General features: G+C 43.1%; 1 protein-coding gene across 1 annotated transcript in view; it reads left to right on the plus strand.

The window, feature by feature from the left end:
* mgat4b (alpha-1,3-mannosyl-glycoprotein 4-beta-N-acetylglucosaminyltransferase B) overlaps nt 1-20,389 on the plus strand; it is a 127,358-nt gene that overhangs the window by 57,269 nt on the left and 49,700 nt on the right. The window contains exons 2-4 of the mRNA XM_004552033.5: nt 11,923-12,102; nt 13,467-13,610; nt 15,568-15,701. Coding sequence (XP_004552090.1) covers nt 11,923-12,102; nt 13,467-13,610; nt 15,568-15,701 — 458 coding nt within the window. The remainder of the gene's footprint in view (nt 1-11,922; nt 12,103-13,466; nt 13,611-15,567; nt 15,702-20,389) is intronic.

The following is a 20,389-nucleotide window of genomic DNA, read 5'->3' on the forward strand; positions in this document are numbered from 1 at the left end:
CAGTCCGTCTGGCTCGAGTGCTAATGTTCCTACCGGTCCGCTGCTCTGATCTGTGTGAATTAATGGAAGAAAGGAAGAAAAGCCCTTTGTTTTGGTTCGTTCTGCTGTAGTTTCTGTTCACCTCCTCCTGTTTTCCATCACCGCTGCTACAGCCACGATCCTGGCAGATATTTGCTGTTGTTCATAACTAAAGATAAGGTGCGGGATCTTGGCATGAGGTTGACTTTACAGAAGGTGAACCAAGGACAGAGAGAGGGAGACTTCTCACTTTATAAATCTGTGTGAACAGCAGAGGTGGATTGTGGGAGTTGTGTGAAAAATCACAGGCGAGGTGTGAACTTTTAGACTTTGCCTCACTTTACTCAAACTTTCCTCAAAATTTTTATTCAGCTGTGTTCAAATATACAACAGAGCATGTTTGAAAAAGAAGTGTGGTGCTGGTTATTCATGAAACTTTTTCATTTCAGTTTTTGTCATGATGACCAAACAGCTTGTCTGGAGTCACTGTAACATCTGAAATGTGGATTTATTTTCATGCAGAAGGTCACGACGTGGCACGATTTCAGTTTTGTTGTGTGTGTCAGAACAATGAGGTGACTGCTGAATGTTACAGGTGTTACAGGAGTGACACATCTCCTGTTGTCAGGCCTGCAGGTATCAAGCTGTTGTTCTCCTTTATCTCATAGTGGACAGAAATTATTTTTGGAGTGGCACAAATAATTTGTGTGGCATCAGATTTGACGCAGAACAGCTGATTGTTCTGTAAAGTTCTGGAGTTCAGGTTATTTTTACTTCCAATAGTGTTAACATACTACACAGGTCAATGACTAGATTTTTTTAAATTTTCATTGTAAGTGGGCTAAAGCAGTTAATTAAAAGTAGTCTAACATAAATGTAAATCCTGTAATTTGATTATTATAATAAACCATGTAACTTGGATGGATTAGATGCCGGTGTGACCACAGTGCGCACGTCTGATGTCGCTCACAGTGATCCAAGGGACCGCTCAGGGAGTTTGTGTGTTCGCTCAGACACGTGAAAAATTAGAGGGAACATTGCTCACCACTGTCTCCCCCTTGTAGCAATGCCACGCAATTACATCCCTAACTTTAAATGAAAGTGCAATACCACCATAAAATAAGACCTTTTACATCAAAAAACAATTTACAAACAAATTACAATTGTGACCATACACTTGTGGGCATCACACAAACGTAGGGGGCTGTCTCACACACTAAGGTATGTTAACGTGAACACTGCAAGTGGCCAATCAAATTGTTGTGATGTCATAGTTTTGCGACATGGAACTCGGATTTGTTGGAGGCACGAGTAACCGTATTCGGACCGTATTTGAATGCTCTGTATGCTAAGTTATCAGCTAATGCTAATGCAGCAGCTGTCAGTCAAGAGGCCACGCCCCTAATAATGCAAACTTTAAGTGTTAATACAATTTAAAAAGGCAAGTTGCAAAATAAATTCACCACCTATACAGCTCCTATGAAGGGGGAAACTATTTATAGCAATGAAAACAGTTTTTGTATCAGGCTGCAAACATGTTTATTTCTACTGTAAAATTTCTTCTATGGGGACTGACTCACTGCTGCAGCCTCTAGTGGACATTAGAGGAACTGCAGGTTTTGCTTAAAGAGCTCTTTATCTGGCAGACTAATGAACCATCTTAGAACCTGAGCTCCAGTTCCAGCGAGGGAAGTTAAGTTTGGTTTTATTGAACAGGGATTATCAAGTCAAACACAGTCTGTGGATGCAGGTTGATAACCAAGCTAGCTAGCGTTAGCTGATAACTGCATTTTGGGGCCTTAGTGGTTATTGTTTGAGCAAAGCTTCAAGCTGATGAGATGAAATGTGAGTAGTTTCTATGTTGCTTGTGTAAAATGAATCACTCATTCTCTCCTGAGAACCCCCCCCCCCCCCCCCCCCCCCCCACACACACACACACACACACACACATTCACTCTAAAGCTGGCGGTTGGATGATGTCATTATTTTGATGCTCCAGCCTTGACTTGCCAAGTGTGTTAACATTCCTCACATACTTTCCTGCTTGTGTGTATGTGTGTTTGTGTGTGAGAGAGAGTGTGGAGGGGGATAATTGACTTCCTGTGACACTGCCTGACTGAAAATCACAGGTTGACACCTGTTTATTCTCGCTGACGCATTCCAGCTGTTTCTTCTTCTGTTCACTCGGAGAAGGAGGTGGAGGGCCTTTACACAACAACACAAACACAGATACACACAACAACACAAACACATGTATATATGTATATATGGACTTCCAAAGATCCACAAAGACCCACTCAGACCTACTGTTAGCAGTTAAACTCATCCTACAACAGCATTTCCATCCACCTCGCCAACGTCCTAGCTCCCCTCGTGGGGAACACACCCCATCACAAAACTCCACTGGCTTCCGCAACAAGGTCCAGGAACTTACCCTGGATCCAGATGAAATCAAAGTGTCCTTTGGTGTGGTCTCACTCTTCACTTGCATATTTGTAACCGAAGCAGTAGAGACTACACAGTCAACACAAACACATGCCTTCCCCTGTAAGAGCACATGGATTACTGCAGTTTACTCCAAACACAAACGCAGTGATGAGGCACGAATTGCAGAGGTTCAGAGAGTGAGCCGGGGCTTCGGTGCATTCAGCTCGATTTGGAATTAAAGCTCAGTTTGGCTGAGGGTAAGTGCCGCTGATGGATTATTAAGTCTGTGCGTTATTTTTGTCCGACAAACAGGACTACACTAAGGACGGGGAGGTTAGCTTGGATCTTCCAGTGAAGTCTGACATGATGGAGCTGTTATTAAAAGTCAAACAGCGTGACACTAATCTGCTCTCAGTTTGAAGCATCTCTCATAAACTCACATATTTAGGTTTATTCCCCGCGGTCGGGCCGTTCTCGGGTGTTTGCTTCAGCCTGTTCTCGTCTCCAGAGTGTCACTTGGCACCATCTTGTCCTAATGGCGGCGAACCTCATGGCACAGTCACTCCCAACTCGTCATTTATCAACAAACATGGTCACTGTTGCAGTGCCGCTGTAACGCTAAAGCTGCAATAAGGTGGTTTATAATGCGAGCGTGGTATTTGTGGCCCCATGGCTGGGTGGCTCTGTGGGAATGACCTTGGAGCTCGTGATGATGTTTGCTCCGGTCGGACAGTTATGTTCACATAAATGCAAAGTACATTGTTTTTCTCCTGCATTCGGGGTTATTTGTCCTCGAAGCACTCTGTGTGCATGTGCGTGATTCTTTTTGCTCTCCGAGCTGCTCAGTGGTTTTGTCGATAATGCTCTGGGACCACGACCCTGCCATCACATCGGGCTGACTCAGCAGCTTTATTTCCTTCCCTCCTCTTCTTTTTCTAATAAACACATCAGTCTGACTCAGAAGGCAAATCACCGAGCGCCACTTTCCTGTCAGCTGTCCTTCGTGTCCTGTTGACATCCCGTTCGACATTTTGGGGGTCCCACGGGTCCATTCTGTGTGTCAGAGTGTTATTTGGAGAAGTGCTCTTCCTGTTTCATCTCTTCCACCTGACTTTCTTCCTGTTGGAATAATAATAATGTGTTCATCGTGTATGAAGGGCTAATAACTGTTAATTTGGTTCAAATGATGGGAACTGCAGAGACAGCTGACGGTTGTATTCCCTCATTTATCACTCGCTGATTAAACACCATCTGCTGGGGGGTGAGGATGGAGAGAGGAAGACAAGGGGCCAGCGGGCCGGAAGACCCTTCATTAGGGACCTCGTTAAAAAGTGCCAGACCAATCTGTCCGCGATGCTCAGCCATGTGAACGCATCGCCCAGTTTCTCTCTGTGAGCACGACACGAGACCGAACACTCACTGAAAAATAAAAACTTTATTAGCAGTCCTCAGCCATCTCCACTTCATAACATGAAAGCAGCGGGAGTGACTGTAAAAGCTCAGCTGAAACACATTTATCAGTAAAACAACTTTTAATGTTTAACCCTGCATGTGAGGCTTTCTGTTTCTGTAACACTCCATCACACAGGTCCTGTTATTCCCCGTTTCTTGGATGCCCGCATCAGAAATTTCCTAAAAAACACAAACTGCCGCTATTAAGTTTCAAATGACAGGAAATTTCCAAGAAGGTCCTGCACAGTCTGGCATTTAAAAGGGGAAAGGAGCACGAGTTGGTGCATGAACTGTTAAAAGTTAATTTGATTTTGAGGTTTGGAAGTGGACGTATGTCAGGGTGACTTCTGAGTGGGTCAAGCTTTACAGCACAGAATAGAAGAAGAGAAAGCGAAGTAAAAAATGCTAAGTGCAAAAAAAAAAAGGTCTTTTCTGCTGGACCTGAACAGAGTCGATAGGTTTTGTTGTTCTGCACATCATTTTAAATCAGACGGTCGAGATGTGCCCGATGTGCAGACATTCAGCTTTAATTCAACGGGTTCAACAGAAATGAATTTCAGCCATTGTTATATTTTTATATACAGCAATTGGATGATTGACTGACTGGCAGTTTCATGGCCAAGCGAGGCCTGTTCCCTCATTATTTTGTAGCAAACCAAACAAAATAAACCCATTAGAGACTAAGAGCAATCTGGTTCTTTTATTGATAGGAACAAATTCACTGCAACACCAAAAGACCAGAAGGTCCACAGACGACAACCGAAGTGCATGATGACAGAATTATTTCCATGGTTCAGAGAAACAACTTTACAACACCTAACCAAGTTGACAGCACTCTCGAGGAGGGAGGCGAGTCGTCATCAAACTCTGCAATCATAACTGTAAATCCAGAGCGCTCACAGCAAGGTGCAAGCGCTGGTTGCACTCAAGGAGAAGAAATCCAGCTTCTTCTTCAGACTCATAAACCTTTGTTTTTATACATTTCAGTTGCATTTTGCTCAGAATGATTGAATTACTGAATCCTGGACTTAGACGTTAGAGGAGCTGCAGGTTTTGCAACCTAAACGTTGGCTTCGTTTTTCAGCCTCAGGTCGTTGCTGGATTGGGGATTACGGGGCTGAAGCACATATTTTAACTACACGAACACACCGCAGGGCACCGTGTTAGTGTCACATTTTTTGACATTTTGTCAGCTGTTATCTTCTCTTAAACGTGTAAAAAAAACAATAAAATAATCCTAGTTTCTTTGATGATGGAACCTACTTATATTTATAGGAGTGTTTAAACCTCAGAACCTAAGAACACACGTTTAAACACATACAGGTCTGTATAGATCCGGGTCTGATAAATGTCAGACTGATGATTGGCATTTAATGTATTGATTGATCAGTGAGGAACAGCTGAACTGATTTTCAGTCCTCGTACTTCTTCCTGTTCGCTAAAAGAACCACAAGGCCATTAACTGTGAGTCATCGTGAGTGTGTGTGTGTATAGGGTAATCTCATTACCTGTGATCGGTGGCTTTTATACTATTACACACACACACACACACACACACACACACACACACACACACACACACACACACACACACACACACACACATTACTACAGTATGACTCAACCTGTCTGCCCTCCACACTCTGCTCAGAATTGTGTGTGTTGTGGTATTACAGTGTGCAGGATTACTGTGTATTAGTGATGTTTGTCCTAGGGGTGGGTTTTTATAATTGATTTATCGGTTAAAATCGATTCTGGCTTGGATGACGTAAAATCGATTCATTAAAATCCTGAATCGATTTTTTAATATAAATTTATTTTGCCCGAAATGCCAGAATCTCAGGTGAAATCTCACAAAATTTCAACAACCACTAAACAGCTAAGACAGTAAATGAGAGCAGGAACATGGATTCTGCACAAAGACTTAAACACACAGCGCGACCCGCGGATCAGAATCAGATGTCGCCTTTCTCACAGTCGGGGCTGAAAGCCGACAGATCAGAATCAGCGAGCTGTCGGCTCGCTGTCGGGTCCGCGCTTTGTGTTCACGCCCTTTATGCGCTGTTTCTAAAGGTGTTAGTTTGATGTCTCTCCAGACAATATTGACCGAACCAGCAGCAAAAGAAGATCCAAACTACGCTTCACATAAACATCGTCATGAATTCACTCTGACTTTTACTGTTTTGCTTCGACCACGATGCACAGCTCTCTCTCTCTCTCTCTCTGTACTTCAAGAACAGTTTCCCGTCTAAAAATCTGTTTTCTTCATTATTCGCTTGCTTGTTACGCACAAGTCTGCCGTTGTTTACAGCGCTGTCGGCCGACGTTTTTTTTTTCTTTTTCGTTTTATAGACTTCCGAAAAGAAAACCTAATTTCTGCCGTTCAATACTGAACAAATTCAAACTTTTTAAAATTATGCAAAATGCAAAACGCTTAGACGTGAGTCTCTATAAATAATAAAACCGCTGTAACTTCAGACGTAATGTTCATGTGTTGATTAATGGTTTTCTTTCGTTTTTGATGTACTGCAGAATATTTTTATAAAATCCCAGGCCAGGAAAACCACCTTCATGTTTTTCTGTGTTTTATCTTCAGCTACTTTGACACAAAGGCATCTGCTGTGACGCTTACACCTGTGATAAAGTCTTGCGTGTGTCAGCTTCCTTTTTATTGATACAAAAATATGTAAATGTACTGATCTGAATTATAATATTTCTGACTGTCAAAATTTCCCAGATTCGAATCGAAGTGAATCGAATTGAATCGAATTAAATCGAATCGTGGATTGAATCGATTCGGGACCTTGTGAATCGGAATTGAATCGATTCTAGAAATCAGTGACGATACCCAGCCCTAGTTTATCCATCTCTCTGTGCATGTTCTTGTGTTACTAAAGTTGTGGGTACAGAAATCACATTGTGGGGAATCGGTGTGGTACTCGTAATGCAGGTTTTTCAGTTTTAGGCTTAAAAATTAAATAGAGGGAAAAAGTGTGAACATCTACTTGTACATATATGTTTGTGAGGACACGTGGGAGTTTTGGGACCTTTCGCATGAGGACGTGTGCAAAGTGGGGACATTTTCAGGCTGTTGCAGTGTTCAGACTAGTGCCTCCGTGTTGTTTCCTGTTATTGATCTTTTTGCATTGATTAATTACTGAAAGAAAACAAGCACACAAATGACATCAGTCACTGGAGAGGAGGAGGGGGTCAAAGGTGAGACGTGAATGCCCCATGTCCCGAGTTTTGTGCCTCGTTAATTCAACGTTGTTTGCTGGATGTAACCAGATGATAAACCTCTGATATCTATGTATGCTGTTCTTATTAAATTCACGCCTCATTTCTTCAACAGACCAAACGTCATAATTTTGAAGAATTTTGACTATACAGATGTTTAAAGGACAACATCTGTATGCTTCAACCTTTGGATGGAGCATCTGCTCTTCCACTGGTTCCCCCATATTAGACAATACTGAGACGGAGAGTCTGGCTGCTTTTATATGTTTCACATTTATCCAGCAAAGAATGGCTTTATATATGGCACATCATAATAACATGTATTCATGTGCTTTACAGTTGGATTAGCAGTCTACTTTTTTGGGTTTTGTACCATGTTGTAACATACATACATGGGAAGAGGTAGTTTTAAAACACAAGATTGCATAATAATAATAATAATAATGATGGATTGGATTTATATAGCGCTTTTCAAGGCACCCAAAGCGCTTTACAATGCCACTATTCATTCACTCTCACATTCACACACTGGTGGAGGCAGCTACGGTTGTAGCCACAGCTGCCCTGCGGCAGACTGACAGAAGCGAGGCTGCCATATCGCGCCATCGGCCCACCAGTAGGCGGTAAAGTGTCTTGCCCACAACGACCAGGACACGGGCGACCTTCCGGTTACAGATACGCTTCCCAACCCCCTGAGCCACGGTCACCCCGTGATGAGTGCAGCCTCTGTTTCCAGTAGCTGCCAGCCAGTATCTAGGCCCGTGTGACTGAGGCATCACTGGTATGCTTGATCTGCACCTGGACTTTCCTAAAAAACTGAGCTGAAGCTCACCTACTTTCATTTCTTTTTCACGTTTGCCATTTTTAAAGCCATTAAGCTGCTTTCTATTATATTTTTACTATTGTTGGTAGGACTCAGAGTTGCCCGTGTAGCTTAAAGTTAGGCTAAAAAGGCTAACAGATTATTTCCCCTCACTTTACACTTGTTGTTTTCATGGCAATAAAAGTAAACAATGAATAAATAAATTCATTAATAAGTGATGAATTACTGTAGGTTTAATAAACACAGTGACAACATCCAGCTAGACCACCGCATTGTCCTGACATGTCGTGATAGATTTAATTTACAGCTGTTTGTAGTGTTGAGGTTTGAGTCTGTGTCACCTGCATTGTGCGATCTGTATCCATACAGATTGTTTGGGTTTAAAATGTCTCTTCCGATAGTAAGACGGCAATAGAGTTTACTGTGCTGCTTAATTTAACCATTTACACAAAAATATAAACTCTTAATAACTGAGCTTTTTTTGGTGTTTACTGTCGGCTCTAACAAACTCCTGGTCTAATAGCGCCCGGAAAATATTTCTCAAAATTTCTACAGTTATTAAATATTACGAAGGATGTGAAACCACTGCTGGAACAAAAGCCTTCGCAGAAACACAGTTTCACTGTTTAACAGACCAACTGCTGCAGGAAGAAGATTATTTCATCAGCGCAGATAAATAACTGGGCAGCAGCATCATTAAAAACTCATCAGCGAGGAGTGTGTGTGTGTGTGCGCGCTCATAAATTCACTGCAGTTATCAGCCAAACAGATGTGACCATTGTTCTCATTAATGAGGGTTTACAGGAATAATTACAGCAAAATGAGGCGCTTTCTGAGTGATTTTACTCTCCGGCTATTAAAGTTCAGCTGACAGACAAACTGCAGCACAGCTCTGGTTAGCGTTCGTCCAGACCAGTCTGGTAAAAAGTTGTGAGGTCTGAAGTGTCGGCTGTAAACACTTCCTGACCCTTATCACCAAGTTTCATTTCTTCGTTACTCTACAGGGAGCTTGAAGTGCTCGGGGCTTGTTAAGCTTGGGCGGGTTGAGCTTTGGGGTCAGGAAATTTGAACCATTAAAAATCAGGTGTTGCTGAATCCCTCGGATCAAGCTGATCTGAGGCCGAACGAACGCTGGCACTCAGAGGACACTCAGAGCTTTCTGTGCATGAGTCTGTTTATCCTGTGAAGCGTGGTTACCACAGTAGTATCCACATGGTGTACTCATGACAGCGTTAGCTCCTCTAAGCTGGTCGGGGTTGTGGACAGATGTGGACCTTGTTTCCATGGAGAGAAGAGGGTCAGTCGGACAGACTTTGGTTTTTAATTCAACAATTTGGACACTAATTTGATGCCTAAATGTTTGTGAACAGATGCTCAGGAAGACAGACGTATTAGTGGAGCCTGTTTATTAAATATAAACATTTTAAGCCACTTACATTTATCTGAGTAAGTCAAGACGTTTGGAGCGAGAGATCGGGATTTTGAGTTTCCTGCTGATTTTGTTTTTCTTTGATCTTCTTCTCTCTAAATCAAAAAAAAATCAATTGTAATTGAATAATAATTAAACAATTTAAAATGATTGAACACAAACTTTCTCTTACTATCCAATAATACCAACATCAGCAAAGATTTCAATTTTAAATAAATAGTTTTTTTTTTTACCAAAACAGAAAAAAATATATAATAAAATAATACATTTTATTTATAGGCACCTTTAAAGACCCTCAAGGTCACCTTATAATAGTACACAAAGTAGAATAAATAAATAAAAACATAAGGTAAATGGAAAAAAAAACAAGCATGAAAGTATAAAAAATAAACAAGGTAAAAAATAGACTAAGACAGAATCAGGAGACAAAACTGAAAGAATAGAAAAAAGGGAAAATAATTTAGTGTGTTTTAAACTGAAGCAAATGCTCAGGTTCATATTAGCAAGCAAGCAATTTATTTATATAGCACTTTCAGTCAACTCCCAGCTGAAAGCAAAGTGCTGTACACTTGACATGACAAAAGACTTAAATTAAAACAATAAAATCGGCACATTAGATTAAATTAAAGCAGTAAAATCAGGGTCAAACTGTGTCATAAGCCAAGGAATAAAAAAAAACATTAAAACGATAAAAGTGATATTCAGGTGAATGGAGGAGACGAGCAACACCTGAGTAAAACCACACCTAATCATAAACTAGTCCTAACTGCTGCGCCTGATGGTTTGGAACAAACGTCATGAACTGAAAATGTAAAAGAGAGGAAGTACGGCTGAGTTTGTCGAAGTTATCTCGTGTTTGACGTTTGAGGTGGAGGTTTTTTCTGTTTCTAGATTTGTGTTTCTAGATTTAAAATAATAAAAACAGAATAAAATGAAGCTTTTTGTGAAGAGCGAGCGCCTCTTCCTCCAGAATAATTAGTCACGTGAACCCTGTGGGCGTGTCAGGAAGTACGTGAGCTCTTTCTCTTCATGCAGTTTTCCTTTTTGTTGATTCTTTGGCGATAAAATGATGAATAAAAAACTGATAGGATTAACATAGAAAAGTGTCTCCTGTAAAACAAAACAAAACAAAAATAGGAACAGGTGACACTTTGTGTGAAGCTTTGTTCAAAATAACAGCGTGTCTCTGTCTGTAGACGAGGTAAGCGCACCGACTGCCCTCCGTCTTCTGTATATCGAATTCAGTAAAACTGTTAAATTAAAATGTGTAAAGCTCATTATCTGCAGGCTCAGGCTGAGAAAAGTTGAGGCCAAGCTGTTCATGTTGACACTTCTTATTTTTGGAGTCTCAGTCGGATGTATTACAGCTGGAGGGCTGAACAAAGTGAACGGGGACGTCTGCGTGTGAGCCCAAAAGGGATTAGTGCAGCTTTACCTCCACATAGCATTAACTCAGCGAGGGATGATGGCAGGATGATGGACGGCCGGATGCTATTTGCTGCGGCAGATGAAGGATTTAGCTTTTTATTTCCATGTTTTTACCCAGATTATGTCCTTTTTTCCCTCCTACCTGTTGATGATGACGATCTGGCACAGTCCTATACGCTCTGTCTGCCTTCAGAGTAATCCCATGAAGCCTCAGTCTATCTCTGTTTTCCTGTCTGCCACTCAGCGCTGACGGAGAATATGCACAAGTGTAATAAAACAGGGACATGCGCCCATTAATAAACCTGTATTGATTTTACTTCTTGTGTTTGCACACGGCTTGAGTCAGATTACAGCTTCATTATAGACACAGGACTAAAATTGAAATATATCCTGTAAAAGAACAATGCAGAAAAATACTCCACAGCAAGTACAAGTTTACCTGATGTTTGTCCAATCCGGCAGAAAAAAGCATCATTCCATTGTTAGCCCTGCAGACCCTGAACTTTCTTTAAATTTGGAATAGATGGTTTTGTATAACGCAAGAATTCTCAAACTTCCATCAAAATATCCAGTAGGATGAAATTATGAACACTTGGTCAGCTTTACTGTAAAAGCAAAATGAGGGCCGACTCCATTTGGAGGTTGAAGTGGCCGTTTGAGAAACTGCAGGTTTTGGCACCTTTCAGTCAACTTCATGGTCAATCCTGCAGGACATCATGCTTCCACCTGACCCACAGTGTGCAACATAAACATTTAAAAAGCCGATTGTAAGTCTTCGTACATACCGTGCAAGCGAGATATCATTATTTGCTTCGTCGTTAGTTTTATTTTTTTGGTCCTGGATGTTGATGGTTGTTTGTGACCGTGTTTGGTCAGATGTTGAGTTTGAGATGTTGATCTCTGATGTCCACATGTCAACGTTTCACTACATCAATGGTGCGAGTTTGGACGGACAGACTTAAACTGCTTTTACTGCAATTTATTGTTTTTTCAAAGAAAGGCATCAAGTGGATTCTTGCTTTTGCTGTTTGTGGGACTTTTTTTAATTACATGAGTTCACCTGAACACATGTAATAACCTCGTCCCCTCCTCTCCTCTTCGTATGCAGGAGATGTGGTTGATATCTACCAGAGGGAGTTCTTGGCGCTGAGGGAGCGCCTCCACTCGGCCGAGCAGGAGAACCTGCGGCGCTCCAAAGAGCTGAACCTGGTCCTGGAGGAGATCAAGAGGGCAATCGCCGAGAAGCAGGCGCTCAGAGACATCAACCGCACCTGGAGCAGTCTCTCGGGTCAGTTTTGATCAGCTGTAAAACAGCCTGTTTCATTTTAAGCGTTGTTATCAATAAATTGCATGACTTTTGTCTCACTCCCATTTCTTCTTGTTGCATGTTGAAAATCTACTTGGAACCTTGTTAAGTTCCAACCACGCAAAATATGATGTTTTTGCCATTTTTCAAGTGGTCTTTCAATGTAGCTTGCCATCACCAGTGTGTGAGTGTGTGAATGTGTGCGTGAATGGGTGGATGACTGGATATGTAAAGCGCTTTGGGGTCCTTAGGGACTAGTAAAGCGCTATATAAATACAGGCCATTTACCTTTTTGTTTTTTGGTCTTAAACTTTTGATCGGGACTGTGTTTTATATCTTGAATTTGCCTTTTCCCATCATCGTACTGACATCTACAGCTATTTTAGTGCTGTCATTTTTTCCTTTATCTTTACACTTTATTTGATTTTGAAGGTCGTTTCACACGAGTTCTGATTAAAGTGTTGTTCCTTCAGTCGACCAATAAAAATCAAAAGCTGACCTGATTAAATTTGTGATACTGACTTCTCTTTTAAACAGTCTCGACCTTCTGGGGTGTCAAACTCATTCTACTTCACAACTGAACCATTAAACCTATACTGCAGCTTTTAAGAAAACACCTTACAAATGTTCCCTTTTCTTGGTATAAAGAAGTTTCAGTACATTTTTAAAATATCTTAATTATTTATTTTAAAAATATGCTGAGATGTCTCAAGGAAAACATAAAGTTTTAACAATATCTCATTACCAGTTTGCTTCCCTTACAAAGAAACACTGCAGTCATACACTGTCTGAGGTCTTCCATTGATGGCGAGGGTTAAGTAGAGCCACTTTTAGGGGTTTGGGTGAAACACTCTAAGTCCTGTGTCATACCTTTCACAGTGTTGGGATAGACTGCGCTGGTAAAGTGCACAGTCTGCTCCAGCGACACACCTCTCATCTCTCATGATCTGGAAAGCAATTTTTGTTCGACCCCACATTTAAAATAAATCAGGTGCCCTTGAGACCTGAAGTCATGCAGTCACTCAGCATGCAGCGTTTCTGTCCTCGTCTCGCTGCCACGAAGCAAAAACTGAATAATGTGCTCAGTCAGAAGATGTGAAGAATCCTCTGTAAGCCATTTAAACTGATCTGTTTTATCTGCTGTAATTTACTCTGTGTGTGTTCAGAGGAGATAAAGCTCAATCTGATCTGTTAGCGTGCTCAGTTTACTCCGACTTCACTCCAACTGCAGGCGTGTTTCTAAGTACTTTATATGAAAGTGTGATTCAGCCGGTTTAAGCTGGCGGCGGGGAGACCTGAATAAACGTGACCTGATCTCTCCTGGTTTGGCCTCTGTGTGTCTGCAGAGGAGACGAGGCTGAAGCTGTGGAACGTGAGCAGCAGTAAAAACGTGCTGCAGCTTCCCTCCATCTTCCATCATCTTCCTCACCTGCTGAACAGAGAGGACAGCCTACAGCCCGCCGTGCACCTGGGACAGGGACGCACTGGAGGTAAAATCCATCACACCTTTTTCTAAGCACACCTGCATGGAGTTTGTTTGATTTAATAATCTTCACAGCCTGCAAATAGCCTGCTTTCTTGGAAGAAGATTTGAATTTTGTTGAAAAAAGATTTTAAATCTTTAGAAACTTTGAGGTTAAATAAAGGCAAGATCTTGTTTTATATAAAAAGATCTAAAGTTAATATTACAGAGCCTAAAATTAAGCCTTATATAAAGGTACATAGGCATAAGTCTAATGGATCTCAGTCTTTTTGGTAAAACTGTCTTAGCCTTCTTATGGCCAAGGGGTCCTGGCTGAACCAACAGCCCAGGCACTGTGCTCCTCTCCTGGGGCAGCAGCTCACCGAGGCCCCCTTATAAACCCAACATCCTCTGGCGAATAAATACAGAGCTGTGATCAAACAGGCTGACCAAGGTCACTCCTGAAGTGTGCGTGTTTGTGTGTGTGTCAAGCCTAATTTATTTTTAAAGCTTTTTTTCTGCTTAGTAAACCATTTTCTGACAACTCTGCTTTACACAGACGACATAAATACAGATAAAACCACAGAGAACAAACACATCAGAAAATGGAAGATATTTCTGTGTGTGTGTGTGTGTGTGCGTGCGCACAAGCAGTCAGATAAATTTATGATGCCCTGACTAAAACGGGTTAGTCGTGTGGAAAGTGCTTTATGGTGCAGCAGAGGACAGAGATAACCACCAAGAAAAGAAACACAGCAAGGAAATTATATATATTTATCTGTGTGTGTGTGTGTGTGTGTGTGTGTGTGTGTGTGTGTGTGTGTGTGTGTGTGTGTGTGTGAGAGAGAGAGAGAGAGAGAGAGACACAAATCTGATTTATATGTTAAAGCTTTGAAACAAAACAGGATCAGCACGAAGTGTTTTCTTTTTCTGAAGCATCAAGGGGAGGAAAACATATTAAACTAAAACTGAAAGACTTAAATGTACAGAAATATGGCCTGTGTGTGTGTGTGTGTGTGTGTGTGTGTGTGTGTGTGTGTGTGTGTGTGTGTGTGTGTGTGTGTGTGTGCGCGTGTGTGTGTGTGTGTGTGTGCGCGTGTGTGTGTGTGTGAGAGAGTGCCTGTGCGTGTGTGTGTGTGTGAGAGAGTGCCTGTGCGTGTGTGTGTGTGTGTGAGAGTGCCTGCGTGTGTGTGTGTGTGAGAGTGCCTGCGTGTGTGTGTGCCTGTGTGTGTGTGTGTGTGCCTGTGTCTGTGTGTGTGTGTGCCTGTGCCTGCGTGCGTGTGCCTGCGTGTGTGTGCCTGTGTGTGTCCTTGTCTAGTCTTTTTTGATGAAGTTTCTTTCTTCTTTCTTTCTTATGTTCAACACAAATGTAATGAATATAAGAAACCTCCTGAACATCTTTTAATTTGAAATGGCTTAACAGGAAGTATATATAGCCCTATCCCAATATATTTGGCCTGGCTCTGTGTATTTGTTGGTAACACTGAAAATTTCCCAGGCTCTTGGAATTGAAATATTCTCCACTCCTACAGTCCTTGAACTACCTATGTGTTTCCTAGAAATGTTTTTCATTGTGAAATGTCAGTCTACTCACTGTCTCTGTCTATTTCCTGTGAATATTTATGTTTAACCAGTCTCTCTTCCTAAGACTCTTTCACATCCAGGCTCTGTGTACATACTGGAAATACTCAGTGCTCCTAGATCCCTTAATTAAACCACTGGCTCTGTGTATTTGCTGGAAATATTTACAGCATCAATGCTTCTGACTCTGTGTATGTTTTGGGAAAATGTTAGGTCTCCTTGGCTGCTTTAGGCTCTGTTTATTTCCTGCAAAATAAATGGATCTCCTAAATCCTTGGTAGTGTCTATTTGCTTGGTATTACCAGTGAGTGCTTCTCCATCTGGACCTTTCATATTGTGGGACATTACAGGCAATCTTCACCAAACATTTCAAATTTTGTGTGTGTGTGTGTGTGTGTGTGTAGTCTCCATAGTGATGGGTGTTCCCAGTGTGAAGAGGGAGGTCCACTCCTATCTGACCGACACGCTCACCTCTCTGATGTCAGAGCTCAGCGCCGCCGAGAAAGACGACTGCGTCATCGTGGTCCTCATTGCCGAGGTCAGTGTGTGTGAACTTGTATAACTAACATTGTGGGGACCTGCATCCTAATCACAATCACACTTTAGGGACTTGTCTTCCTTAATGTGACCGAAAGTCCCCATAAGTTAAATCTTTATCCTTTAAAGGTTTATGTGAAATAGGTATGTGGTGGGGCGTGGTCTGCGGTGCCGTGCAGGGAGGGCGGACGCACCTGCACGGCATCCTTAATCACGCCCGCCTAGTTAAAAACACGGGGACTCAGGGGTTTGGGGGTGTTGTGGTGTGGTGAGATGTAAATAAAGATGACTCTGAACGTTGCTCCGTGGTCCCGCCGTGTCTTATTCACGCCACATTGGTGCCGAAACCCAGGAGGCAGCACGGCGGGTCCATATCGGAGCCAGGGAATGGAGGAGCTGGCCCAGAGGGTGGCCGAAATGGCGGCCGCCCAGCGGGAGCAGGCGGCGGAGGTGCGTCGCCAGCAGGAAGAGCTGCAGGACCAGTCCGAGCGGCACCTGGAAAGGATTGGGGAGCTGGCGGCGCTGCTCTGGGCCTGGGCGCCACCCCCACAGGTGTGTCCCGAGGACAGTGAAGCGGTGGAGGAGCCGCGTGAGGCACCTCAGCAGCCGGAGGTGGCAGACGAGGCGCGCGGGGATCTGCGCCTGCCGGAGGAGGGGGAACAGCCAGGTGAAGGGCTGCTCCTGCCGGGAGTGGTGGATGAGCCGCTCCAACCGGAGGCGGCAGACGAGGTGCGCGAGGGTCTGCGCCGGTTGGAGAAAGAGGAGCTGCACGAGGGGCTGCTCGAGCCGGGAGTGGCGGCGGAGGGAGCAGTAGTGACGGAGGAGTCGCGCTATGGGCTGCTCCAGCAGGGAGTGACAGCGGTGACGGAGGGGCCGCGCAAGGAGCTGGAGGTCCCAGTGCCAGGGGAGCTTGCTCGAGTGGAACTGGCGAGCGAGGCGGGCGCCACGCTTGAGATCGCCGTGCTCGCCAGACCGGCCTCACCACCACCAGAGGCCTGTACACGCCACACCTCTGCCCAGCCACCTGTGAGCTGGGGCTCACGCTTGTGCCGGCCGCGCCGGGTGCACCTGTCACGTGTCCGACTTCCGAACCAGCTTTGCCTGCGCCGCTGGATTCGCGGGCGGCCGCCTGAACTCGCACCTCCCCGTCGCTTGGCCGGGGCCTGGGGGTGCCAGCTGTCCGGGCTGATTCCCTCTCCCACTGGCGGTGGGGGAGTAGGTTCGGCCGGATGGCTCCCCGGCCTCAATCGGGCGATGGGGGTATGTGGTGGGGCGTGGTCTGCGGTGCCGTGCAGGGAGGGCGGACGCACCTGCACGGCATCCTTAATCACGCCCGCCTAGTTAAAAACACGGGGACTCAGGGGTTTGGGGGTGTTGTGGTGTGGTGAGATGTAAATAAAGATGACTCTGAACGTTGCTCCGTGGTCCCGCCGTGTCTTATTCACGCCACAAGGTACTATTATAGACCCAAGCAGCAACGTCCCAGCACTGAAGAACTGATTGAACACAACATCAAGAACTGCAGTTCCCGTAGTGGCCACTTGAGGTGCTACAAATGTTAATATGTATGTCTAAGCATATGTTGACTTCCTGCCTTGGCACTAAAACCTCTGTCCTGTTGTGCTGTGTTTTTTGTTAAAAACATGAAATGATCTTCGGGTAAAGCTAAAGGCTAGATTTGGTTGCGTGCTATAACTGCAGTATGTTTGAATTATACACTGGCTGGTTGTACCTTTGTTGCGCATCAAAAACTGTGTTGCCACACCCATTACTTTACTGCACTACCTCCCAACCTCAATTACAGCGATGATATTAAAAGAAAATCAAATACAGAATTGATTTGATTATGTTCAGTTCATTCTCTGAGAAAGAATCTAAGTCCAAGTGATGTCCTCTGAAGTGATGGAAACACGTGCGTGGATAATTGGCCATCAGAGTGAGTGTGTGTTGATGCGTGAGCTTCCTTGCATGGTTTCTAAAGGCCAGTGGTTTAGCTAATGAACCTCACACACACACACACACACACACACACACCGATAATGTCAGTGATTCTCCGTGTTTAGCTTCCATGCTAATGGTAACCTCTAATTGCCCAAGGGAGGTAAAGCAATGATGTTGTGTGTGTGTGTGAGCACGCGCTCACACATTAGATCATTAAAGTCAATCTGCGAAATGTGTATGCTGTATGCTCTTTTAATAAATAAAGTCAGTGTGTTTGTGTCTTTACAGTGATGAAGGTCACAGTTTATACTGTCTTCGTTTGTTCCCACTCACAGCTTCTCATCTCATGTTAGTTCAGTTCATATCTCTTCTTACTGTTTTGTCAAATCTCATTTGTGCAAATCCAATCCAATACTGTGTTGGTTAATCTCACAGTACTTTATGGCATCTCTTCAAATTCACCTGAAAGCCCATTAGTAGTGATAATCTCTTTAAAGGAGCTCACTGTAACTTCTAGAAAACCATCATTATTAACTGCACCCATTATGCGACTTCCAGCCATCAATCTGTTGTTTGCATGAGCAAGAGTCAGATTAATGCTATGTTGGTCTGAATGTGCTGTCTATCATGTAAGTTGTACAACAACTTAGAGAGCAGTGTATATACTATACAAAGGTCACATGGACATCAAGTTAGGGCTAGCTTTATAACTTGGCTATCTTGCATGTTAGCTAAACTAATTTATAAATGACCAGGGGGGGTTTGGATGAATTGGCACTTTCAGTTCCATGAGATAGCTTTCAATTCATGCATATCAGCCAGAGACTGTGTAGATTACAGATGTTAAAACATGAAACCAACTAGGAAGTGTCCTAAATCTTTATTCATTTTACTGGCCAACAGGGGGCGACACCTGTGGTTGCAAGAAGACTTTCAGTTGTATAAAGGCAGTGGTTTATAGATGGAGCCAGTGGTTCAGTTGGCACAACAAAAGAAGAGTTATCCCTGCCTTGTACCTACAACTGGGAAAAATATATTTTATCATTTTTGCATACAGCTGTCGTCTACTTTTAAGCTAACAATAGTTAATACTGGAAGCAGAATAGCGCCCCAGAGGCAAAGTGTTTGGCATGTAAATTTCTTTGGGACAAAAACACCTCTAGCTTTGAGTTGGTAGAGGACACTGTACCGAGACTAAAGCTCAAAGTTGTGCAAGCATCTACTGCAGTAGACTGACTGGAGAGTTTATAAGCTGCCGCTGAAGACTCCCTAGTTTATAAACTCAGATCAGTTTCAGAGCCAGCTACATTTCTCTGCTCTGCTGTTTCCATCTTGCTATTTTTCCTTTACTTTCTGTTCTGCAATTTAATTTCTATCTGTTTTTCAGTTGGATGCTTGTGTTTGTTTTTCCTCCAGGCTGATATAATATTTAAAATCCTCTCAATGTTTTTGTTTTTATCTCATAGTCACAGATTTCAGCTTTACTTGCTGGATTCAGGCTGAAATTAAAATTAAAAACTTGGCTTTAATTTAACTTTTGTTCAGGTTCGGGGTTTTGGGTTTCGGATAAACTCGTCACATGGCGTCTCAGCAGGGTTTGTTTATGCAGACGAACAAGGAACGAAAGTACTTAAAGCTTTTAAAGAAGTGTAACATGAATATTGCATGACCAAAGCATGTTCCATTCAAAATGCAGAGGAGCATGTGACACAGCCCAACCTGGTGTCCCGGCCCCCGACAGATCCACCACACATCCTTTATTTCACACGAACAGGTCTGCAATCATCTCCTCTGTCACCTGACTCAGAATAGGGCTGAAAGGTAATACAAGAGAGACGGCTGAGAAGAGATGAAAAGATCCTCTAGCTTCAGCGTCAGAGATCAGAGTCTGTGGTGTTTTCTTTACCATTTAAAGTGACTACAATTTAATGTACGATAACAGTTAATGGTGTCATGACTAGGCTCCTAGGCCACTATGATAAACATGGAAAAGACACAGCAGTCGGCTGTAAACCAGAACATTTATACCAACAAAATTTGGAAAATTGCATAATTATGTCATGGTCTCTTGATTGTGGTCCCAGGGTTTTGAGTCACTTTGGGATTCCTGGTTTCTACTCCTCTTTTTTGGATTGTTGTTAGGCTGAGTTTGGATTTCCTGTTTTGATTTCTTTATTATTAATCTTTTCTTATGAGTTATGGATCCTTTGGTTAGGGTTTCTTGTGATAAGTACAGTTTCCTTGTGTCGTACTTCTTGCTAATTGTTCAGATTCCTGTAGTATTAGTATGCTGTGGTTGTTTTCTGTTCACCTTTAAAGATCAGCTCTCTGTCGTGGTTTCCTGTGACTGTCCACCTGAGTCTCGTTCTCTAATCAGCCCAGTTTTTATTTCAGACTTTGTGGGCTCCATGTCAGTGACATCGATTTAACAAGCCCTTCCTGCCTCTCTTATAGTGGAGAAGTTTTCCCTTTCATTTTCTAATAAAATATGGTCCTATAAAAATATGTGTCATACTTTTAGTGTTTGTTTCATCAGCGAGAGGCTCTAATGGCGTCTGCTTCTCGTTAACACTGAGCTCTGCGGTAAGCTCCACCCAGCTGGCACCTCCAGGATGCCAAAACAAACCACAAACTCTCGGAAAAGCACGCTGGAAATACATGTGACCGTGCTGTGACCTTCAGAGCCAGATGATTGGGTCCCACAGGGAGTCCATCTGTGCCCTGATTGGGCCGAGCTCTGATGTTACC

The sequence above is a fragment of the Maylandia zebra genome, linkage group LG2 (genome assembly GCF_041146795.1).
Source record: "Maylandia zebra isolate NMK-2024a linkage group LG2, Mzebra_GT3a, whole genome shotgun sequence".
In the NCBI taxonomy this organism is placed as follows: domain Eukaryota; kingdom Metazoa; phylum Chordata; class Actinopteri; order Cichliformes; family Cichlidae; genus Maylandia; species Maylandia zebra.